This window comes from Dipodomys merriami, unplaced genomic scaffold (assembly GCF_024711535.1).
Source record: "Dipodomys merriami isolate MVZ:Mamm:240054 unplaced genomic scaffold, mDipMer1.0.p SCAF_94, whole genome shotgun sequence".
Taxonomy (NCBI): domain Eukaryota; kingdom Metazoa; phylum Chordata; class Mammalia; order Rodentia; family Heteromyidae; genus Dipodomys; species Dipodomys merriami.
Window position 1 is genome coordinate 3,693,560 of NW_027206557.1, and position 24,844 is coordinate 3,718,403.

General features: G+C 48.4%; 1 protein-coding gene across 1 annotated transcript; it reads right to left on the reverse strand.

The window, feature by feature from the left end:
• Positions 1–309: 309 nt before the first annotated feature.
• Fkbp9 (FKBP prolyl isomerase 9) lies at positions 310–23,053 on the reverse strand. The gene is made up of 10 exons (XM_070014200.1): positions 22,705–23,053; positions 15,166–15,311; positions 13,803–13,992; positions 13,034–13,179; positions 9,836–10,025; positions 6,650–6,795; positions 5,349–5,535; positions 4,411–4,556; positions 3,100–3,263; positions 310–1,422 (listed from the first exon to the last, which is right to left on the reverse strand). The coding sequence occupies exons 1-10, from the start codon at positions 22,929–22,931 to the stop codon at positions 1,246–1,248; spliced, it is 1,719 nt and encodes a 572-aa protein (XP_069870301.1). The 5' UTR covers positions 22,932–23,053; the 3' UTR covers positions 310–1,245.
• Positions 23,054–24,844: the final 1,791 nt, after the last annotated feature.

Below are 24,844 nucleotides of genomic sequence, written 5' to 3' on the forward strand. Positions count from 1 at the left end.
GGGTGAACAACCTGATAACCAACACTGCCCTCATTACCCCTCTGGTGTCCTAAACCCTACCTCACTTCCACAGAGTTTTCAAGAACTCCTCTTCAGGACCCCTGGATTTCTTGCAGGACCCCTGAATTCCCCCCAAGACACCACGTGACCTGCACCCCCACACTAGGCATAACTTCCTTTCCAGCAAGTACAGAACTGTCATGTGGAGTCTTGCTTGGCTCTCACAGTCACTGTGTTCTCCAGGGACCCTCTGTACCTCCAAATAAAATGTCACACAATGAAACAATGTGATTCAACATTTTACATCAGTGAGGTTGAGTTTCCAACATTTATTCCACTAGAGGAAAGAACAGCATTTCCGTGAACCATCTCAAGGCTACATCCATGCAACAACAGCCTTAGAACAAAGGCAGTTTCCAAAGGAAATGGTTGATTGATTGCCTGGGGGCGGTGCCCACACCAAATAAGGGCAGAAGAAAGGCACAATGTGACCACTGTATGATGGGAAAAGCAACCAGCAAGCAGTATCTTTGCCTTCCTGTGGCAGAAGGGTGACCTGCGGAGCCCCAAACCATCCTCTAGGATACAGGAAGGAGCAGCAGGAAAAGGTCATTTTGGCTGCTGAGTGGCCACAAGGCCTGGCCATGAGGACCAGCCATGGCTGGGGTGGGAATGGACTCTGGGAGGAAAGAGCCAGGCAGATGCTCCACACAGCAGGGTTCACAGCTACTCATTGGTCCATGGAGTTGTCTGCTGGAAGCCCCCGTGCCAGCGGTGGGATGGGATATTCTAATAAGTGGGGAGCTGGGGCCGGTGGGGAGGGCAGGGTTTGTACAGAACACTGAGAAAAGCCAGAGGCAGAGCAGGACTCTCCCAGGCATGCAAGCCTCTTTCTCCTGCCCATGGAGAGAACATTTTAAGACACTGGGAAGTTAAAAAACTTAATCACAAGGTATTCTGTTTCCTCCAAGAAATGGAAACTTCTACCTGATCCTATTTTCCTTTAATGACAAAATTGCCCGGAAGACTCAGACTGGCAGAATAGCCTTTCTAGCACTTTTCACAGCCTGCCTAAGGCCTCTGCAGAATCTGTCCACTAGCTAAGGCTCTCATGGATATCCCCCGTCTGTAGTTTGCACCAGGTCCGTGTGGCCCACAAACTGCCATGGCCCTCACCCTCCCTGCATTCTGCCACAGTGGTGGCTGGGTCATACACTCCCTGGATCCACCTGGCTCATGTCAGCTTTAGAGTTCATCGTGTTTGGCCTCCTGGTCTTTGAGTTTGAATTCCTCAGCCGTGACCTTTCCATCGCCATTCCGGTCCTGGTTGGTGAACATATTCTTCACGATCATCTCAGCCTCAAAGCCAGGAGCAAGTTTCCCTTTGCCAGTGGCTACCTGAGCGTGGATATACTGTGAAAACTGGGGACAAAGGGCGAGGCAGATGTGAGACAGTGGCTGAGAATGCAGAACCAGCCTGAACATAGCCTACACCCAAACAGCCCAGGGGACATGGCTGAAGCCAGAGCCTGTTCCCACCAGACCCCTACACCAGTGGCCACCAGAGCATACCCTCACCCCACAAGCTCCCCACACTGCAAACCTAGTGATTCTACTATGTACCAGGTACCCATGTGGACCCTGGGGACTTATCGGGATACAAATGAACAAACATCCTACACGTGCTGGCCTTACAGGGAGAAAAATGAGCATAATCAGTGAACGAATGGCACATCTTGTTCCAAAGTTCAGGCACAGAATGGAAGCAAGGGAGAGCAGGATGAAGTGGTGGGCTAAAACCTCAGGGGGAGACATACGCAAAAGCCTAAAGGTGAGATAATGAACCGCACACCATCTACAGTGGAGTCTTCTGAGCAGGGGGTGTGGCTGGTACAAAGGCCCAGCTGGAACACAGATGAGGCACAGGCAGGAGGCAGAGGTCTTACAGCTCTGTGAGGCCCTGAGGTGACTCTGAGCTTTTGAGAAAGGCCAGACGACAGTGCAGTCACCTGAGTAGCTGCAGGACAGAGCTGTGCTGAGGGCCACAGGATGTAAAGGAGAAGCAGGCTTGGGGGAGAAGTGGGACCAGCAGTGCAGTGAGTTTGATGTCAAACTGGTGCAGGTGGAGACATGTGAACTCATGCTCCACATCTGAAGCACTGGGACGGAATGACCCACAATGGAGCCTGGATGAAACAGAGCATCCCTGGCCCAGCAGAGCCTCACAAGGGAAACCAGACAAGCAGATTCACTGGAAGTTGGGACAGTCAGGGGTGCTGAAGAAGAGAGAGAGGATCGAGGACCGATCTCAACCTCGGGCTCAGAAGGCGCTGGACATGGTGGCAAGGGGGTCTGAGAAACAAAACAACAGCAGCATCGCAGGACAAAAGTTCACCAGAAGGGGGCTTAGGAAAGGATGGAAAGCCAGGTGCTGGTGGCTCCCGCCTATAATCTAACTACTCAGGAGGCTGAGGGCTAAGGATCATAATTCAAAGCCAGCTTAGGCAGGAAAGTCCATGAGACACTTATCTTAACTACCAGAAAACTGGAAGTAGAGCTGTGGCTTAAAGCGGCAGAGCACTGGTCTTGAGCAGGAAAGCTTAGGGATAGTATCTAGGCCCTCAGTTCAAGCCCCAAAGCCAAAAAAAAAAAAAAAGAAAAAAAAAAAGAAAAAGAAATAAAAGAGTGGAAAGCTGGGGGCAGCAGCACATTCCTGTAGTCCCAGCAGCATGGAGAGTCTATGACCAGCCTGGGAAATATAATGAGACCCTGTCTCTTAAAAAAGTTGAGCCAGGTATGTTGAACACCCGTAATCCAGGAGGCTGAGGCAGGAGGATCTCTGGTTCAAAGTGAGACACTGTCACAAGAACAAGACTGGAGCTGGAGGAAAACTGATGCTGAAGGAATGGCTGGAGCCTGCACAAGAATGCACAGAGGAAAAGCCAGGGAGCTGTGACTCCAGCTTGTCAGCGCAGTAAGTCGCCCAGCTCCATGGAGAGGCCTGGGGTCCCTCCTGCACTCCCAGCTCCCTATCTCAGCCGAGCTGAGTCACTGGCACTGATAAAAGCCCTGGGCACACCCGCCCATCAGGCTGCTCACCTCTTCCAGGAGGACTTCTCCATCTCCATCCTTGTCAATCTCCTCAAAGAGGTTGGGAGACACCTCCCCATTCCACACGAACATGTACCCCTCAGGCAGGCCAGCCACCAACTCCAGCAGCTCAATGTCAAACACCAAGACAGCACTGCCTGGCACCTCTCCATCTGCTCGGGGAGAGACAAACGGCATGGGTTTGCACCCAGCAGATCCTTCCACCCACTGCTCCCACTAACCTAAAGGCGGGGAGACTGCACTTGCTTTTCCAGGTAAAGGAACAAAATGAACTACATCCTGAGAATGGCATTTAGAAAAGATAGGTGTTGTTTCGTGCAACTTGTTTCAATTTTATATGCAATAGGAAATAAATGTAGTCATATGCAATGGCTCCACCTGTAATCCCAGCTACTAGAGAAACAGATTGGGAGAATTGAGGTTCATCATCAGCCCTGGCCAAAAAACAACCAACAACTCAGACATAAGGGCTTGTGCCTGTCATCCCAGCTGTGGAAAGCTACAGATACAGTGATGGTGGTCTGAGGCCAACTCTGGCCAAAAAACAGCAAGACCCTATCTGGAAAATAACTGTGCAAAAAGACAGGGGTATGGCTTAGTGGTAAAGCACTTGCCTTACAAGCACAAGACTCCCAAAAATAGCTGACACTTTCCACTGTAGTGATGATCCCAGCTAGAAGTGTTCTGGGATCTCTAGGGAAGTGCATCAGGGCATAACCCTACAAAGATGCAGAAAAGTCACTTTTCCGGGAACCAGTCTTAATTAACTCTGCCAAACTTTCCTGGCTGACTTGTGGTGAGGAGTCCTGACCTTCGGCATCCACCTGTCCAGGCTAGAGGCCAGAAGGAGGAGGCCTCTGCCTGTGGAAAAGGGCAGCGGTGCCTTGCCACCCATACCAACACTCGGCTCGCTTCCCTGCTACTCTTCTTACAAAAGCTCAGGAGCACCAAGTTCACAGGCTCTTTAAGCAACTTCAAACCAGAAAGCATAACTACTCAGGAGGCTGAGATTCAAGAACCATGGTTCAAAGGCAGCTTGGGCAAGAAAGTCTTTTGAGACTCTTATCACTGATTAAGTACCCCCCCCCAAAAAAAGCCTTGTGGCTCAAATGATAGAGCACTACCCTTGAGCAAAAGAAGCTCAAGGCCAGTGACTAGGCCGAGTTCAACACCAGGACCAGCACCAACAGGGGAAAAAAAAAAAGCATAGCCCTTGGGGTTTTAAGTGGAAGAGGCATATGGCAGTTCTAGCTCTAGTCCCCCAAAAGTACAGCCTGTACCCCAAGCAGAGTCACTCACCCACGCCAGCCTCCCCATAGCCCAGATGTGGCGGGATGATCACAGTCCGCTTCTCACCCACACACATTTCCCGGAGGCCCATGTCCATCCCCAGGACCACCTGACCGGACCCCAGCACAATGTTGTAAGTCCTGCCTAAACTCCACCTGAGAGACAAGAGACATAGGTTAGATTGGCCAGTCACTGGGATCGGAAAGGGTGCTTAGAAGAGGAACACGTGCGTCCTTGAGGATCCTCTCAAGATACCCAACTCTTCTCTATCCCCAGGATACTGGAGGGAGCCACAGATTGGCCCAATCTCTCCCACCCCAACCCATGCTGCCCTGAGGAGCTTCCAGAGAGACAAGGGCCATGCAGAGAGGATGAGCTCTGTGCCAGGATGGAGCCCCCAGGAAGAGGGGGACTCAGAGACAAGGTTCCCACTGCACAAGTGCAATCAAGGCAGGAAGTGGGCTCCTCTTGCACAGGCAAAGGTATCCTTGACTTCCAGAAGGAATGCCTTTGTTCAGTTCCTGCCCATACTCCCCTTTTCCCATGTAAGGAGCCCTAACGGGAATATGAACTTTGGAATATGAAGCACTTGATTCAAGAAATGAAGGGACAGTGTTGAAAAAAGGCAAGACATTTAACCCAAGGCAGAAAATGGCCAGAAGAAGCACATACAACTTGCTTCACCATATAGGGCAGCCCTGGGAAACAGATTCACAAACACGCACACATGCATCAGAAGCAGAGCTAGCTGACAATGAGACTCTGGTGTTTATCCAAGGGCCAGTTTTAAACACAGCTGCACAAGATCTGCCTTTATAGAAAAACAATTCTACAGGGTAAGAATTAGTCTGGTAGGCCAGACATGGTTGTGTATGCCTTTAACCCCAGCACGGTGAAGACTGAGGCAGCAGAACTTGAAGGACTTCCCGCCCCCAAGGGATACTCACGTGGAGTCCAGCAGAGTCCCATCCAGAAGGGAGGCATTGTAGTGGTACTTGAGGTAGTCACCCTTCTTGCTCCGCACTGAGCAGTCAGGGGGCTTGTAGTGGGAGGTGATATTGATGGAGTCCGAGGGGTTGTGGAAATCGATCACATGAATGTCGAACACCAGCACAGCTGAGCCTGGAATGTTCCCTGAGGACAGACACAGAGACTTAGTGAACAAGCTCTGTGGGCCACAGTACCCAGCACCCCCCAGTGTGTCCTGCCTGCCTCCTGTGAGGAATACAGGACCCAGAAGTGAGAGGCAAGGGCACACCAGAACGGAGCTGTGGCCATTAGAAGAACTGAATCTTCATTCTGAAGACAAGGAAATAGAGGCATAGATCTGTCCAGAGGAACCAGGCCAATTAGCATACTTTGGACTCAAATGCAAGACTCTAGCCTGTTTGTCCCAGATGAATTGACCACAGATGGCTGAGGTGAGGTTCCAATGGTCTACCAGACCACTTACCCAGTAAGCGGGAAGCCCTGAGTTCAAATCCCAGTTCCACCTCTGTAGGTCTGTAGTGAGTGGTAGCCTTTCACAGAGTTAGGAATACAGTGAGGCTGACACTGAATTTGACTAGCTCAGCTTCTGCACTGAGCACTGCAGCACAAACATCTCATCAACCCAGAGGCTGATGCCCACCTATTCCAGTGACTATAGTACTTAGCATCAAGCTGGCTGTGTGTCACCTCCCAGGTACCTGGCTGACTCTGAGGCACAGAGGGCATCCAGTGGGTGTGGGGGGAGGATGCAAGCATGCATGAGCAGGAGCTCTGCCCATCTGATTCTCTGAGAATCCCCACCACCATGTCATAAAGAACTCAAAGAAGCCTTGACAGACAGGCAGATGGAGTTCCTGGACAGCAAAACTGAAGAACAGAACTTGAGCCCTAAGACAGGGACCTGAGCCCTACCCAGGCAGGCACCAGGCCTTTCACCTAAATAAGGATTTTGTACTTTTCACACAGTTCAAGTAAGCAAGATAAATAAAGCTAAAAGGAGAGAAAACAGAGCAAAAACATGAACAGTCAATGAACATGAACAGAATTCACAATGCAGATCTTACAACTTTGGTATAGGCTTAAATATTTTCAGAAGGAAAAGAAAATGGAGCTGGGAGAACAGAAAATACCACAGACCATTCTAGAACTAAATCTACATGGGCAATCAAGGCTTAAGTTGGATGTCAACCCCTGGTTTGCCTCTAGAAGCCCAGCAAGGTGGGAGCAGCCAGTAAACAGAAAGGCAGGTAATGCGCACCTCTGCCCTCCTCTCCATAGGCCAGGTGAGGGGGGACCACGATCCTTCTCCTCTCCCCAATGCAGACGCCCAGCAAGCCTTCATCCATCCCAGGAATCACATAGCCCTGCCCAATGTACGTGTCGAAGGTGCGGTTCCTCGAGTAGCTACAAGAGAAGAATGGAACCAACCAGGCAATCACACACATGTCAACCATCAGCACCACAGAGGCCTCCAGGCCCCAGAACAGGTAAAGCCGCAGTGGGGACATGTACTTCCTAGCATATGACAGGAGCAGACCTCGGCTTTGGTCGAGTCAGTCATAAATGCACTGTAATCTGAGAGAGGGAGCCACAGGGAGCCAGTGCTGACTTAATGAAAAACCAAGGGGAGGTCACAGTGGAAACTAAGAGATCACAGGGTAGTGTCTCCAGCCTCTGGAGAAGAATATCTGAGTATGGGAGATATAGATCATCTGTATGTGCATGTGAGCCAGTGTGTGGGGTTGGGAATTGAACCCAGGGCCTCACACATCCTAGGCAAACGCTCTACCATTGAACCACACCCCCAGTGCAGGTATGAACAGTGGTTCCAGGAGAGTAGCACAAGTCTGACAATTTAACTCCAGAGACTGCAGAGCACTCCTTCCCAAGGGGCCTAGGGAGAAGAACCTCCTCCCAAGAGTAGAAACAATCCTAGATGAAGACCCTCCAAATCCATATAGGAACTAAATTTGTCATAGAAGTCACTCCTCAACCAGTGAGGGAAAGTGACAGGTTCTGGAAAACCCAGCCAGTCAACTCAAGTGAGGTTCTCCATCATAAAAACTGATTAACACTGCCACCGGGTGCCTGTGGCTCACGCCTGTAATCCTAGCTACTCAGGAGGCTGAGATCTGAGGATCATGGTTCAAAGCCAGCCCAGGCAGGAAAGACCGTGAGACTCTTATCTCCAATAAACCACTAGAAAACCGGAAGTGGTGCTGTGGCTCAAGCAATAGAGCACTCACCTTGAGCTAAAGAGCACACGGACAGCGCCTAAGCCCAGAGTTCAAGCCCCATGACTGACCAAAAAAAAAAATTGTTAACACCAAGATTTCTAGATGTTGGAAGGGAGAGGGGAGAATGATGAAAAGGGTGATTGTCAACCAACATGCATTATACTTATAAACACATTGGTTGAATGTTAACCTCTTTGTACAACTGAAGATAATAAAATCCAAATTAGGGGCTGGGAAGGTGGCTCAGTGGTAGAGTGCTTACCTTGCATGCATGAGGCCCTGGGTTCAATTCCTCTTGCATGCATGAGGCCCTGGGTTCAATTCCTCAGCACCACGTAAGCAGAAAAAGCTGGAAGTGGCGCTGTGGCTCACGTGGTAGAGCATTAGCCTTGAGCTAAAGAGCTGAGGGATAGCACCCAGCCCCAGAGTTCAGACTCCACCACCACCACCACCACCACCAATAAAAGATCCAGATTAAAGATTTCAACCGAAAAGGCTCTCTGCCCACAGGGCAAGTTTTTTAAGAGGTTTTTAAGCGTTGGGTGTGTTGGGGTGAGGATGATAAGGAGCTAACAAAACGTTATTACAGCTGGGCACCAGTGATTCATGCCTGTAATCCTAGCTACTCAGGAGGCTGAGGATGTGAGGATCATGGTTCAAAGCCAGCCTACGCAGGAAAGTCTGAGAGACTCTTATCTCCAGTAAACCTCTAGAAAACTGGAAGTGGCGCAGTGGCTCAAGTGGTAGAGCACTCGCCTTGAGCTGAAGAGCACAGGGACAGCACCCAGGCCCAGAGTTCAAGCCCCTCAACTGACCAAAAAAAAAAAGTTATTACACAATTTTATTTATTATATAACAGAAAATATTTTATAACATATTATACATATATGACATTCTGTATGCCATATAGAAATGACTGAACAAATCAGAAACTACTAAAGAGGATTGTTAATAAAATGGTAATCACATGGGGTGGCATATAGCATATTGATTTTGTATATATTATCTTTAAGTAGCTATAGAAAGGTGTTTCAGGGCTGGGAAGGTGGCTCAGTGGTAGAGCACTTGCCTTGCATGCCAGAGGCCCTGGGTTCGATTCCTCAGCACCACATAAGCAGAAAGAAAAAAGCCGGAAGTGGCGCTGGGGCTCAAGTGGTAGAGCACTAGCCTTGAGCTGAAGAGCTGAGGGACAGCGCCCAGGCCCAGAGTTCAGGCCCACGACCGGACCCCCCCCCAAAAAAAAAAAAAAAAAGAAAGGTGTTTCAGTTCACCAGATCAGTTTGTGAGTACACTGAATCTTTTTTTGTTTTTTTGTTTTTTGGTCAGTCATGGGGCTTAAATTCTGGGCCTGGGCACTGTCCCTTAGCTCTTTAGCTCAAGGCAAGCACTCTACCACTTGAGCCACAGCACTACTTCCGGTTTTCTGGTGGTTAATTGGAGATGAATCTCAGACTTTCCTGCCAGGGCTAGCTTTGAACCACAATCCTCAGATCTCAGCCTCCTGAGTAACTAGGATTACAAGCACCAGGCTATATACATTGCATCTTGATCAATTCATCATTTTCCCCACCTCTTCCAACTCCACCCATCCCCTCACATGACCTGGTTCCATTTTTACATATATACACTGAATATTAAACTACTTTCACCCACCTTTCCTCTCTCCATTTGTCTGCTCTTCCCCTCCCCGTGACCTCATATTTTGTTTTTATTTGGAATCACATGACTGATGCTCTTTCAAAACAAAAATCTCAAATGAAAGAAGAGCTGTTAGGAATAAACAGTGGATTATTCAAATGAAATCATTTTCATGTATGTGCCATTTGTCATTTTGTCATGGACCTTAAACTCAGGGCTTGGGCCCTGCCCCTGAGTTGTTTTGCTCAAGGCTAGCTACTCTACCACTTGAGCCATACCCTCAGTCTCACGGGCTAGGTTGGCTTCTAACCAGGATCCTCAGATCTCAGCCTCCTAGTAGCTAGGATTACAGGTATAAGCCACTGCCCCTGGTTCAAACGAAACCTTACCACAGAAAATTCTGCAAGGCTCTTGGATGATGAGCACATAAACTGGAAGTCTAATACCAAGAGGGACCGGCAAGACTTCCAGCTTTTTCGGGAAGCAAAGGCCTGGAGTCTGTTGGAGGAGCAGGACACTGGCCCCCCTCACAGTGGCCCTGGCCCAGAGATTTGGGGCTGCTTCCTCACCTGGAGTCAAAGACGGTGCCATCAAGCAGGGAGCCGTTGTAGTGGTACCTGAGGAAGTCTCCACTCTGGCTTCGCCGCACACAGTCCGCGGGCACCTCTGTGTTCTCCACTGTGATGCCGTCCTTGGGGTTGTGGAGGTCCAGCAGGACCACGTCGAACACCAGGGATGCCTGTCCAGGCACATCCTTCCCTACCCAACAGAGGAAGAGAGACGTTTGCACCAGGCTGGGGCTGGGCCACCACCACACAATAACCCTAGTGCTGGCCCCTGACATTGTCCGGCCAAGAGCAAGGGGGATTCCAAGTCCTGGGGATCCTCGGAGTCTGACTATGGTGTCTCACCATGCTCACCCATGTGCAGTATGACCCCATTGCCTGTGCCCATTCTGAGTGGCTCTGCACTGCTTGCATCCGCACTCACAAAGGCCTCAGGGTTCTGTGTGTGGACAGATGAAAAGCACAGGCCCTAAAGTTGCACTGGTTGTGCAGAAACCCCCCTCATAGGGCTTCACACACCCACTGAGAGCGAGGCTTGAAGTTGGATGAATTAACTGTACAATGTGTCTCTGGGAAGTCTTCCGTGCCTACTTGTGTAGTGCATGGTGGTACACATCTACTCTATTCTTCTTCCTCAAGCCTCCGTGCCTCTCCTCACTTCTCCACAGTCCCTAAAGGCTTCATGATCACAGCCAAGGTGTTTGAAAGGCAAAATGGAAAAATTCAGTGCTTTATCCACAAGATACAAACAAAACCAAGGCTAGATAACAAAGGGGAAAATATGGCACCCACAATCCAAAATAATGATTCTATCTCCCTCCTGCATGGTATAGCTTCTCTGGGATGAGCCTGGGGGTACACAGGACGTTCACTGAACACCATCACCCCTTCCAGCATTGCTCTGGGCTCCCTATCTGGGGGATTTAACCGAGTCCAGATCAAAAATACTAGGGATTGGCTGGGAATGTGGCTTAGTGACAGAGTGCTTGCTTAGCATGCGTGAAGCCCTGGGTTCCATTCTACAGTACCACATAAACAGAAAAGGCTGAAAGTGGCACTGTGGCTCAAGTGATAGAGCGCTAGCCTTAAGCAAAAGCAGCTCAGGGACAGTGTCCAGGCCCTCAGTTCAATCCCCAGGACTGGAAAAAAAAAGAAAAAGAGAAAGAAAAAAAATACTAAGGATTTTTCAAAAATAATGTTAACTGGTATTAGTGGCCTTCATCTATAATCTTAGCTGCACAGGAGCCTGAGATCTGGGAATCATGGTTCAAAGCCACCAAGGCAGACACATCTGAGAGACTTTTATCACCATTAACCAGCAAAAGTCAAGAAGTGGAGGTGTGGCTCAAGGAGCTTAGTGCCAACCTTGAGCAAAAAAGCCAAACAAGGCCCTGAGTTCAAGCCCCAGCACTGGTGTGCACACCCACACACCAGAGGTATTAATTAAAAAAAAAAAAATTTTCCTTGTCATATGAAGTTAATCATAGGTAAAGCACAGCATAGCAGAGGAAATGAGGAAAACTTAGCAATTATGACATCATATGACTAAACTTCTCTGTCTAAAGTGTCTACTTCAATGGTAGCAGAGTAGCCCAGTGGAAACGCGCTGGGCCCATAAAGTGTCTACTTCAAATCTCATTTCACAGCTGGGAACCCTGAGAGCTTGGTCCCCTCCACTGTGGCTGGAAAAGCAGCGGCAGAGCCCATATTTAAAATGATCTGGAGAGGAAGTTTCTGCAAAGGGCAAAGCCAAAGGGCAATGCTTTTTTTTGTTTTTGTTTTTGTCGGTCGTGGGGCTTGAACTCTAGGCCTGGTCGCTGTCCGTCAGCTCTTCAGCTCAAGGCGAGTGCTCTACCACTTGAGCTATAGCGCCACTTCCGGTTTTCTGGTGGTTTATTGGAGATAGGAGTCTCACGGTCTCTCCTGCCTGGGCTGGCTTTGAACCGTGATCCTCAGATCTCAGCCTCCTGAGTAGCTAGGATTACAGGCGTGAGCCACCAGCGCCCGGCTAAAGGGCAATGCTTTGGGTATGGCAGGCAGGGCACAAGCTTTCTGTAAAGATCCCCACCAGCCAGTGTACGGGGAGCTCTCAGCACCCCTGCTGGCCATGTGTTACAGTGTACAAAGAGGGCAGTAGCATCCTGGGTGGCATGCCAGCCCAGGCATGTCTCTCTCCCCTCGAAGCACAGTGACATGAAAGCAGGCAACTGACCCAGCCTCTGGAACACACAGTGTGCCCCATCCCTGGAGCAGATCTGTGCCAGCCTCTGGAACACACGGTGTGCCCCATCCCTGGAGCAGATCTGTGCCAGCCTCTGGAACACACAGTGTGCCCCATCCCAGGAGCAGATCTGTGCCAGCCTCTGGAACACACGGTGTGCCCCATCCCTGGAGCAAATGTGTGGCAGAGAAGGTTAACCCTTTGTACTTTGGCTCGCAAAGAGGAACAAAGGTTTTCATTTTTATCTTTTGTGGTGCAAGGACAGAACCCAGGGTCTCATGCAGGCTAGGTTAGCAATCTACCACTGAGCTATCCCTCAGTTCCTAGGAGAACATCTCCAAAACAACCCCCCAGAGTTTGCATTTTTTTAGCATTAGCACATATATATGTATATACATATATACAATACACACATATGTATTTCCCAAGATTATTCAGTCGTTCAATGATTTACTTGAATACCTGTGCAATAGTCAAATATAAATTACTTATTTTAAATATTTAAGCTATTAAGTATTTATTTAAGACAAAAAGTAGTCTTCCCATGAGACTGAGCATCTTGTTTGTTATATGGATGAAAATGCAAAGGGTCTGAAGACCAGGTAAAAGGAACTTCCACCAGTGAAGAATAGCAGTGCAAAGAACTTAGACCCCAGAGAAGGGAGAATGGGGATATATTCATGATAATCATTTCCAAACTTGACTTCTCTATTAGCAGGGTACTCTGCCCATACTTCTTTTAAGAAGCCACCTGGCACTTGCCCAGCAAGGGCAAATTGTCACTTGACTGTATCAAGTGGCTGCCATATTGGACAGCAGTGGGTCCCACAAGATAAAGACTGGATTGGAAAGCAATGGGTCCCATGGAGTCACGACAGGATAGGACAGCACTGGGTCCCCTAGGATCACAACTGGATTGCACAGCAGTAGGGTCCATAGGATCACAACAGTCTTAATCCCTGAGAAGGAGGAGGACTCACCATCCCCGTGTTCTCCATAGGCCAGGAAAGGAGGAATGGTGATGATTCGCTTTTCCCCCACACACATCCCCAGCAGCCCTGTGTCCATGCCAGGAATCAGCCAGCCAATGCCCACATATGTGTCGTAGGTTCTCATGCGATTGTGACTGAAAGCCAATGAGAAAGGGAAAGAGTTCCACGGTGTAGGTTTCCAGTTTGTCCTTCAGGGAGAATTTTGTTACCCAAATCTCAGGTAAACAAGCCCACATCCATCTCTGGAGACTGCTGCTCCCAAACACAACAGAAGGCATCCAGTTTAAGAAGAAAGGAAAGTCTCGGATTTCTATCAGTGACTGACTACCATAGACCAGCTTATTCCACTAGTCAAGCACTGTCATGGCAGAAAATCTGGTATAAAGCTTAGCCTATATATAGCTTTATTTGTGGCTACTTATAGCTTTATTTCTGCCTGTTCTCCATCCATGGGAAAAATATAAAAATGAGCCAAAACACATGAGTCTACTAAGGAATAAGGCTCTTTGCTTAATGATAAAGTCTCAAAATACTGTTAAATTAGATAAGAAATACTTGAGAGTTTTCTAATATGCACTAAGCCTTGATTCTGGCACCATGAGCAAAAGACACTACCCACAAGTATTACAAAGAGTAGTTTAATACTGGTGAAAGTTCAGAAGGGTCCTGTTTCTGGCTTCCTCATGGGCATAGAATATAGACAAAACCAAGAGACACGGGGCATTTCACAGTCACTGCTACGAATAGAAGGGCTTACCTGGAGTCAAACAGTGTCCCATCCAAGAACGTCCCATTATAGTGGTACCTAACAAAATCTGACACCTGGATAGTCCGAGAGCACGTGGGGGGCTTGAAATAAGTGTGAATCTGGACCTGGTCTTCAGAATTCCAAATGTCTATCAGAAGTACATCAAAATGAAGCACAGAGTTTGGGGGAATCACACCAGCTAGAAATGAAAGAGAGTTCACACTTAGAAACTACTGCTTTTCAGGCCATACAAATATATACCTAGGACACTGCTAATAGGAATAGAAACCCAAAGGGTTCAAGCTGGGTCCCCATCGTCCCTCCAAATGAAACTAAAAAGAAAAAACACATTTCCTCTCATCAAAGACACCAGTGGGAGCCAAGCACTGGTGGCTCAGGCCTGTAAACCTAGCTACTCAGGAGGCCAAGATCTGAGGATTGAGGTTCAAAGCCAGTCCAGAAAGGAAAGTCCATGAGACTCTTTTTTTTTTTTTTTTTTTTTTTGTCAGTCATAGGGCTTGAATTCTGGGCCTGGGTGCTGTCCCTGAGCTCTTCAACTCAATGCTAGCACTCTATCACTTGAGCCACAGTGCCACTTCCAGTTTTCTGAGTGGTTTATTGGAGATAAGAGACTCACAGACTTTCCTGCCTGGGCTGGCTTTGAACCGTGATCCTCAGATCTCAGCCTCCTGAGTAGCTAGGATTACAGGCATGAGCCACTGGCACCCGGGTCTATGAGACTCTTATCTCCAATAAACCACCAGAAAACCAGAAGTGGCGCTGTGGCTCAAGTGGTAGAGAGCTCGCCTTGAGCGGAAAAGCTGAGGAACAGCACCCAGGCCCAGAGTTCAAGCCCCGCAACTGAGGGAAAAAAAAAAAAAGATTCCACTGGACATGCCCATGTCAATGACACCTTTCATTTCTAGAAGAGATGAAATCTAAAACAGTAATATCAGTTATGTCTGTCTTCACTGCTTTTTATTTTCCCCTCTTAAAGTCCCCAAGGGCTGGGAATGTGGCTTAGTGGTACAGTGCTTGCCTAGCATGCATGAAGCCTTGGGTTCAATTCCTCAGTACCACATAAACAGAAACAACTGGAAGTGGCACTGTGGCTCAAGTGGCAGAATGTTAGCCTTGAGCACAGAGAGGCTCAGGGACAGTGCCCAGGCCCTGAGTTCAAGCTCCAGGACTGGCAAAAAAAAAAAAAAGCCTCCAAAACTCTCCAGTCTGGTTGGCTACAGTCTCTATAGAGTGTATGGTTGCTTCTCAGGTGTGTTTACAAGTGCACCTCTGATCATATAAAATAGTATTTACCAGAATGAACTCCAGGAAATGCAAACAAGAAAATAAGTAAGTACAAGACAGAACTCACAAACGCCCTCGCTTCCGTAGGCAAGCTTTGGGGGGATCTTCACGAAGCGCCTCTCATTTACACACATCCCAACCAGAGCCTGGTCCATCCCTGCAATCAGCTGTCCTTTCCCCACAAACACGTTGAACGTAGAGTCTCTGTCATAGCTGACCACCAGAAGGAAAAGAGAGAAAAAGAAAAGCATAAATTCCAACAAAATTTCTGCAAGCATGGGGTTGGGTCACTACCACAATTATTGCAAGTAATCAGTATAAGTACATCTTGAAACCACTCATTTGTATTGAAGGCTGATGGGTTTCAGCCTAGGGCCGAAGATAAATGGCAGGAGTTTGACTGTGGCCTGTGCTCACTTGCAATGTCAAATTCAACAAGTGAAGGCTTGCCCTTTGACACTGTGCTGGGTGTTTTGGGAGACATGAAAGAAGCCGAAGACATAGACTTTGCCAACAAATACTACTTTATGAACTGGCAGAGAGAGGTGGTTTCAGATCCTGTATAAGACAATGACTATAGTACACTCATGCAGGCCAGGCCTAGTGTTCACCCCTGGAATCCTCGCTTCTCAAGAGACAGATTTAGGAGTTTGCAGTTAGAGGCCAGGATGGGAAAAGAAAAAAAGCTGGATAGGGTGGCTCTCTCATTCCATCTACTGAAGCCCAGAGGGAGGAAAGTCAAGATCTAGGCTGGCCCTGGGCAGAAACACCAGGCCTTATACAAAAAAGATAGAGCAAAAAGGCTGGGTGTAGCTGAAGTAGTGAAACATCTACCTAGCAAGTATAAGGCCCTGAGTTGCCAAAACTATAATGCAGAGACTGCAAAATTTTGAAGAGAAAACACAAAAGAAAAATGAATTAAAAAAAAACCCACTCAGAGCTTGATTTACAATAATGGACAGAAGAAGTTTAAGGGCATGGCTCTGACTGCATATAAGGAAGGACCTATAATAAAGATGGCTGGCTGGGAAGGTGGCTCCGTGGTAGAATGCTTGCCTTGCATGCATGAGGCCCTGGGTTCGATTCCTCAGCACCACATAAAAGCAGAAAAAGCCAGAAGTGGTGCTGTGGCTCAATGGTAAAGTGCTAGCCTTGAGCTAAAGAGCCAAGAGACAGCACCCAGGCCTACAACCAGAGTTCAGGCCTACAACCAACCAATAATAATAATAATAATAATAAAGGTGGCTTGGTAGCCATCTTATAACATAGATTTCTACTTATTGTCTGGAAGGACATATTCAATAAGATAAATACAAGTTATAGAGCCACAGTATATGTAATTATATATATATATATTTAATCCTATATATAGATTAGATTTAATCCCATTTATTTATAGATAGTAATAGTCACTAATTATAGATAGTGACATAGATAACAGGTATTTATAGGTTAAAAGGTAATAGACAAAAACAATAGATATGTGGGTAAATAGGTAGATAGATGATACAGAAATATAGCTAATATAGATACATATGAGAGACAGACAGACAGACAGATAGCTGCATAATTGACACAGGAAAATCTACAAGGCAGTAAATGAAAATTTTGTCAGTGTTAATCTATGGGCAGTAGATTCCAGGTGACTGGCTATGTCTTCTCTTTAATTCTCTCTTCAGATTCAGAATGACCCTGTAATTACTTGTGTAAGCAAAGTTCAAAGCTGCTGGTACTCAGGCCATTGGGACCTGCTGCCTTTCACTACCAATTGTTTTTCTTCTTTGCATTTTTCCCACTGAACAGTTGGGACAAGTGTGAATCTACATCACTCCACCCTAATCCTCCAACCCTTGGCAAGTGAGGGCAGCTTCCTGGATCCACCATCTTTTCCACTGCCCTGTTCTGCAGATCTGGATAACCTTCCTTCCCTTCTTCAGGGTCAGTAAGCAGAAGGCAGGATTTCCAGTTCAGGCCAAGCCAGAGGACAAAGCTCTGGTAAACTCAATGGTCAAGTTAGATCTGTACCTGCACCCCCTCCCCCAGGGCCTCCCAGCTACCTGGGAAGGCCAGCTTGGATTACACTTGGTTTGTAGCACACTGCACTGCAAACATCACCAACTGGCAGGATTATGATAAAGAACCAGACTCCACAGATCCAGAGGTACTTAATACGGCACACAGTAACACATAGACAGAAGGTGACTCCAAGAACACAGTTTTCAGAGCTGGTAAAGAACTGTGTGAGCACAAGACCTGGGTTCCATCTCTAGCACCACACAAAAACAAAAACATGTCAGCCAGGCTCTGATTTTCATACCTGTAATCCTAGCTACTCGGGAAGCTGAGATCTGAGCATTGCAGTTCTAAACCATCCCAGACAGGAAAGTCTGTGAGACTCTAATCTCCAAAAAGCCAGAACTGGAGCTGTGACTCAAGTGAAGAGTGACAGCCTTGAGCAAAAAAGGGACAGCACCCAGACCCTAAGTTCAAGCCCCAGGACTGGCACACATGCATGAACCTCTCCCCCCGCCCCCGTGCCCCCATAGAACTGAATAGAGTTCCCAAACGTAGTGGAGGTTTTAAATAATTAATAGTATTTACAGGCACAGTGGCAAAGAATGCTCTTCTCTCCTGCTACCTCATTTACTCTTCATGCAGCACTGAGAAGTGGGTGCTGTGATAGGGACCTAAAGTTAAAAACTTCTCCAAAGTCAGTTATCCAAGTGGGAAAAAAAACTGCTAAATCCCAGGATGGTCCAACTCCTAGGCGCCTGGCATAGAGCTTCTCCATGATGAATAAAAACCTGCAGAGGCCTCACTCCTAATTAGTTCATCCATGATGGCCTGAGAACCTCAAACAAGAACCTTTCCAAAAGAGGCACTCATGGGCTGGGAATGTAGCTTAGTGGTAGAGTGCTTGCTTAGCATGCATGAAGCCCTGGATTCAATTCTTCAGTCCCACATAAGCAGAAAAAGCCAGAAGTGACACTGTGGTTCATGGTAGAGCACTAGCCTTGAGCAAAAGGAGCTCAAGGATAGTGCCCAGGCCCTGAGTCCAAGCCCAGGACTGGAAAGAAAAAAAAAAAAGGGCACTCAACATCTAACCATGGAGGTCAGTCTTATTGACTGCCTCAAGTCTGACCATCTGGAAAAGCAGTTATCTCCAGAGCATTTCTGCTAACCAGTGGGCAGCTGGCAGCCCAGCACTCATGAAAATCACTCCTGCCATCTAGAATGAGGGCGCAGGCAGCTGGTCCCAGTGTCCAGTTCCTTTTTACCTTCTGCAGAAGGCCAGCCCTGCAGGCCACACCCCACAGGCTGGTCCAGAAAAGCTTCACAAAGGGCTACACCTACAGACACTGTTCTCACAGTGAGAAGCAGAACTGTTTCTGATCAGCCACTAGCCAGTGAAGCCCCCTGTGCCATTTCTGGTCTGGGATGTTCTGAGTGAAGGACAGATCAAGAAAAAGGAATACAACAATGGAGTAGAGGGGCTGCAGGCAGACCAAAGTAGTTTTGTTTGCATGTAGGAAAATGAAGAGTGAACCTGTTAAAATGTTCTGGGTGGAGGGAGGACTAAAGGCAGTGAGGTTGATGGGGATTCCCTGTATGCCTGTGTAGAAATGAATGTCATGATGAAACCCCTCGTGTAATTAATGTATGCTAATTAAAAAAGAAATACAAAGCCTACACACTGGAAAGGAAGAAGTGCATCTGCTTCAGATGGAATCATATATAGAAAGCTCAGCAGAATCTACAAGAAAACTTAGAATTGATTAATCTCAGCCTCCTGGAGTAGCTGGGATTAGGGGTGAGAGTCACCATCACCCAACCATTAAAAAAAAAAAAAAAAAAAGAGGCTAGCTCCACCTTCTTGTTTCCCCTCCCTTCTTCCCCCACCAGCATTCCTTTCTCTAATCCACCTTCCCTTTACACCCCCCCCCCCCCAGCCCTGCCCTCCATCCACACACCCTTCCCAGCCCTCATCCTCCATCCTCCTTTCCCCACACACCCTTCCCAGCCCTCATCCTCCTTGGTAAATTCTAGCCTCCTTTGTGTCTTTTGCCTCAGCCCAGGCTGCCTTCCACACAAACAACTTGGATTCAAGCCTTCTCCCTATTTTCCTAGCTGCCTGCCTTTCTGCCCACTGTAGTTAAGGGTAGACCATAGACTATGGTCATAAGCAACTGGCCAGGTTAAAAGTTACACAGGACCACCTAGTACTTAGGTATCTTGGACAAGCCATCCAGGCTTTCTCGGCTGTATGTGCATATATGTGTGCATATGTGTAGGTGTGCACGCATGTGCCATACTAAGACTTGAACTCAGGGTCTCATGCCTTTACTTAGCTTTTTTTCCCCCCCTGCCCAAGGATCTACCATTTGAGCCACAGCTCCACTTCTGGCTTTTTACTACTTAACTAGAGATAAAATAAGAGTTTTACAGACTTTTCTGTCAAGGCTGGCTTCAAACAAATGGTCCTTAAATCTCAATCTCCTGAGTTAGGATTATAGGAGTGAGGTTCTGTGGTTGACTCCTCTAAGACTCTTCACATGCAATAAGATACCTTTCTCAATGTCCTGAGCTGGATTCTGGTGAGATTAAAAGAATGAATACAGATGAAGGCACAGGTTGAGCCTGGTCATAAACTCTATGTGAGTTGGAATATATGCACTCTTCTTATTGGACTGATTTGTAACTGCTTTGGCCATAAATGGCAGGATTGAGGGAGGGGACACACAGGATTAGTACTAGTCTCTGAGGGCAGACCACATGAATGTCTCATGGATGAGGCAGCTCCAATATGCTCTTTCTACTGTCCTACAATGCCTCACACCCGTGGCTGCACAGACAGCACAACTTGGTCTAGCCGGGATTACTGATTCTATCAGCTCAGGCAAGAAATCTTCCCTATGTTATTGTTATTACTGTGGTACTGATGTTTGAACCCAGGGCTTTAGTTTGAAAGGTAGGCAAGCTGACACTTGAGCCATACCCCCAGTCTTTTCTCCTCAGTTATTTTGAGGGTTAGGTCTCACATTTTTGCTTGGTGCTAACCTCAGAACTGTGAGCCTACTGACTTTCTGCCTCCTACATAGATGATTGTGAACCAGCTCGGTGTGAATAGGTGTGAACCACCATGCCTAGCATCCCCTATTTTATAACAAAAGGAACAAATGAAAGAAGATACACAAACAGGCAATGAACCTGTGAAACACTGTTCTCAGTCAATGTCAGGGAAATGCAGATCACAGCCATATATGACACTACCACTACCCTTAAGTGACCAGAGTCAAATGAAAGTGTGAACAACGTGTGACGAATTAGGCAGGAGGGAACAGACATAGAAGAGGGACAAAGACAAAGTCCTTCACAAAGTTAAATGAGCCAGTGATTCCAGTCCTAGATATAAACACAAGAGAAACTGAAAGGTGCACTAGCACAAAATCCTGCACACAATGTTCATATGAACTTTATAATGCAGGACCATGTACACAAGCCAAATACCATATGAACTTTGCTTTATAATGCAGGACCATGTACACAAGCCAAATAACCAGAGGTTATTTCATTGCTGTGAAAGACTAAGGTACTGGGGGTGCCAAACATGCATGTAGTTTGGAAAGCTACGTGAGGAAACAAAAGTCAGATGCCCACACCACAAATTGGATGACTTGTTTATATGAAATGTCTGCGACAGTTAAACTCAACAACACATAGAGTAGATTTGTGGTTGACAGGAGCTGGAGGGGGGGGGGTGTGGGATAGGGGGAGGGTATGCTACTGCTAAATTAGGAGTGCCTAATTTCTTTTTTGGAATGATAGAAATGTTCTGGAAGTAGACAGTTGTGGTATTTGCATGGCTCTGTGAATATACTTTAACAAACAAACACTCAACTGCTGGGCACTGGTGGCTCATGCCTGTAATCTTAGCTATTCAGTAGGCTGAGATATAAGTATTGCAGTTCAAAGCCAGCCTAGGAAGGAAAGTCCATGAGCCTCCAATTAACCACCAAAAACCCAGAAAGTGGCTCAAATGGTAGTGCTAGCCTTGAGTGAAAAAGCTCAGAGACAGTGCACAGGCCCAAGTTCAAGCCCCATGACTACCACCATCACCAACAAAAAACACCTAACTGTACATTCTCAGTAGGTGAATTTTACTTTATCTTATTTTTGTTTTTGTTTTTTTGGTCAGTTGTGGGTCTTGAACTCTGGGCCTGGGTGCTGTCCCTCAGCTCTTCAGCTCAAGGACAGCGCTCTACCACTTGAGCCACACAGCACCACTTCCGGTTTTCTGGTGGTTAATTGGAGATAAGAGTCTCATGGGGGGCTGGGAAGGTGGCTCAGTGGTAGAGTGCTTGCCTTGCATGCATGAGGCCCTGGGTTCGATTACTCAGCACCACATAAGCTTTGAACTCTGATCCTCAGATCTCAGCCTCCTGAGTAGCTAGGATTATAGGCGTTAGCCACCAGCGCCCAGTGCCCGGTTCAGTAGGTCAATTTTATAAGAACGATGTTAAATGAAGTTTTTTTGTTTATTTGTTTGTTTTTAAGCAACATCCTGAAGCAATAGTAAGTGACTGGAATCACTGACCAGGGCTGGCGTTCAGAGGTAGTACTCTTGCCTGGATGCACAAGGCCCTTAGTAAACAGTAAGGATGTCATCTCTACTTTTTATTTTTTGTTTGAACTATGGGCCTCCTGCACTTGCTTGGCTTTCTCTCACTCAAGGCTAGTGTTCGAACACTTGAGCAACAGCTCCACTTTCAGCTTTTTGTTGGTTAACTGGAATCTCTCAGATTTATCTGCCAGGGTTGGCTTCTTCCCCTGGAGATCCCCAGACCTCAGCCTCCAGAGTAGCCAGGATTGCAGCCGTGCGCCATCTCACGCCTACATGGCAGGATGCCATCTCTTAGCACTTGCTAATGTGCCACGTAGTACTGTGTGCAAAACTGCAAAGTTTCAGAGAGGTGGCAGTCGGTGTTCTAGCCAAGATGCATTCAGCCCAGCCTCAGGCAGGGCCCAACATCCTACAGCTGGAATGAGTCAGGGGCGCTTGTTGGCAACAGAAACCTTGCGGAGCGTAGCCTGATGTTGGGGCCTATGTGGCCCAAACTACATTGGAAGACAATGAGGGGCCGGGTGATCCTTGAGACTTAAGACCCCAAGCAGGACTGGGTGCAAAGGCCGCAATGTCTCTAGACCACGCACCTCTGTCTCACTGGCTTCAGGACGACCCACGGGAGGGGGCGCAGGGACCCCGTCCCATCCCACTCCGACTTTACTCCAGTTTCCCGGCCTCGGGAGGCTCGGAGCCTCCTCTCACGTCCTCGTTTCCACGCGGAGGAAACAGTGCTGGCCGGGTCCAGGCCTGGACTACTAACCAGCAGCGGCTCCGACCCGCCGGGCCGCGGAGATGCTGGGAGCCCGCCGGAAGGGACATCGGGCGGCGGCCTCTCCCCGGCCCGGGGCCATTTCACACTATGTCACGGAGCTCGGCCCGAGAGGCCATTGCGGGGGTCTGGGGACCCCGGCGTCCCTGCCGCGAGGGCTGGGGCCGGGGCCTGCAGGCGAGGCCCGGCGGGAGGGGCCGGCGGCGCGGTACCTGGAGTCGAACTTGCGGTCGTCGGGGAATGTGCCCACGTAGTGGTAGCGCACGAAGTCGCCGCTGCGCACGGCGCGCGGGCAGTCGGCGGGCACGAAGCGCCGCTCGATCTGCAGCTCCGGGTCGACGCCAAGGCCCGCCACGGGCGCCGCCTGTCCGGTCACCCAGAGGAGCAGCAGGAGCGGCGGCGGCGGCAGGGACCGCCAGCCCCGGGCCCTGGACGCCATCGGGCGGTGGGCGAGGAGCGGGGGCGCGCGGAGCCGGGGCGGCGTGAATCCGGCGGATGCGCGGCGCGTCTGCAAACGTGGAACGGTCCCCGGTCCCTCCCGGGGTTGGCCACGGACCCCTCCCCCCGCCCGCCCCCAGCCCGCGCCCAGCCCGCCAGGACCCGCCCGGTCCAGCAGGGCCCCGCCCCATCCTGCGAGGCCACGTCCCACCCGGCAGGGCCACACCCCGCCCCTCCTGAAGGACCCCGCCCCTCCTCGCTGGGACCCGCGCTTTGCCCAGCGCCAGAGCTCTGAGCCCCGCCCCGTCCCACCAGAACCCGCCTCACAGGCACCTCCCCCAAGGCCCCGCCCCATCCCATCAGGCCTCGCCCATAGGCTCCTCTTCTATAGGCCCCGCCCCAAGCGCTCCGCCCCTCCGGGGGCGGCAGTTTGAGAAGGAATCTCGGATCCTCGGGGGACTTGGAGACCTGGAGATTTCCACGCCTGACGTTGGCCGGCGGGGCGGAAGGGGGGCGGGCCGGAGGAGTGGGGAGGGGGGGAATTTCCGCCTGTCCCCCGAAGACTGCACATTGCTCCCCACGTGCTGCAACTTCTTGGCGGCCCGGGATCCACTCACCCCCTCTGCTCCGCCGGAGGAACACAGGGCCCAGCCACGAGGAATCCAGTGGAGTCGGTAGTTGCTCTCTTGGTTTAGAAACGTATTACAGTTGGAATCTTAGAAGCTAAAGATTAAAGTTGGAAGCATAAATCACAGCAGTTTTTCTCAACTCATTTTAGAAACTAGTTGCTGAATAATCCAGACACCAAAACCTGGCAAAGATAGAATAAAGAGAATATAAAAAGACCACACACACACACACACACACACACACACACACACACACACACACAAACCCTTGACAATCTCTAAGTTTATAAATGTAAAATTGCTGACTGAAATGTGAGCAAATTGAACTTAGTATAATCAGGGTCACCACCAATACATGGGCTAATCTGGATGACTTCAAACTGATGAAAGTTTCAGTAGCAACTGTAAGATGAGGATAAAATGATGGTTACAAAAGTATTATAGATCTAATTACTAGATTCCAGGGATCAAACCAGAAACTACAAGTAGCTCACAGGAAATGTTCTTGTTCCCATTAGGATTTACTCTAATAATAGGAGAATTACTTACGAACCGGAGAAGAAAGAGATCAGAGAGGTTCATGGCAATTTATAACCTCATGCTTAAACTAAGAAGAAAAACACCCCACACTTCTTTCCTATATGCTGAAGAGCAAGACCATAGCAAAGTCTGCTTTTATAACCAGACAATCCAAAAATTATCTTTTATGACCAGGAATAGTGACAGGAGTCTGAAGAGAGTCACTTGAGCCCAGATGGATTGCTTAGCATTCATGAGTCACTGGGTTCAATCCTCCAACACACACACACACACACACACACACACACACACACACACACACACACACACACAGAGCAAATAAGAAATGAAGTGAATCCATGTATTTTAGCCATATGATTTTCAATGAAGGCAGCAAGAGCATACTTTGAATAAAGGATAGTATCTTCAATTAATGGTTCTGGAAAACTGGACAAAGAAACTAACAGTTCTGAATCCTGCTTTCAATGATAAGCCTAATGATGCTTATCACTCAACTGTCTGAGTCTCCTTATCTATAAACAAAGGATACTATTATCAATTAGGATTTTCTGCTGTTTGAAGCTAGGCACAGCTTGTCTGCTCATCCCTTCTAGCTCTGCAGTGGGCCAAGACTGCTAGGCTTGTAGACCTTTGGCCTGAACTTTATTCAGAAGAATCTTGGCTGAAGTCATTGAAGCTGGCTCACTACAATGTGACTTTATAAATGGATCTAAGTCTAGGGAATTTATACCCTGGACTGAGCTCC

Bases quoted from the DNA above. Each gene is read 5' to 3' on its own strand.
- Fkbp9 (XM_070014200.1), bottom strand. From the start codon at position 22,931: ATGGCGTCCAGGGCCCGGGGCTGGCGGTCCCTGCCGCCGCCGCCGCTC. The intron at 6,796-9,835 runs GTGAGGAAGCAG...CTTCTCTTGTAG, and splicing joins GGCACCGTCTTTGACTCCAG to CTACTCGAGGAACCGCACCT. The intron at 5,536-6,649 runs GTGCGCATTACC...GTCTGTCCTCAG, and splicing joins CTATGGAGAGGAGGGCAGAG to GGAACATTCCAGGCTCAGCT.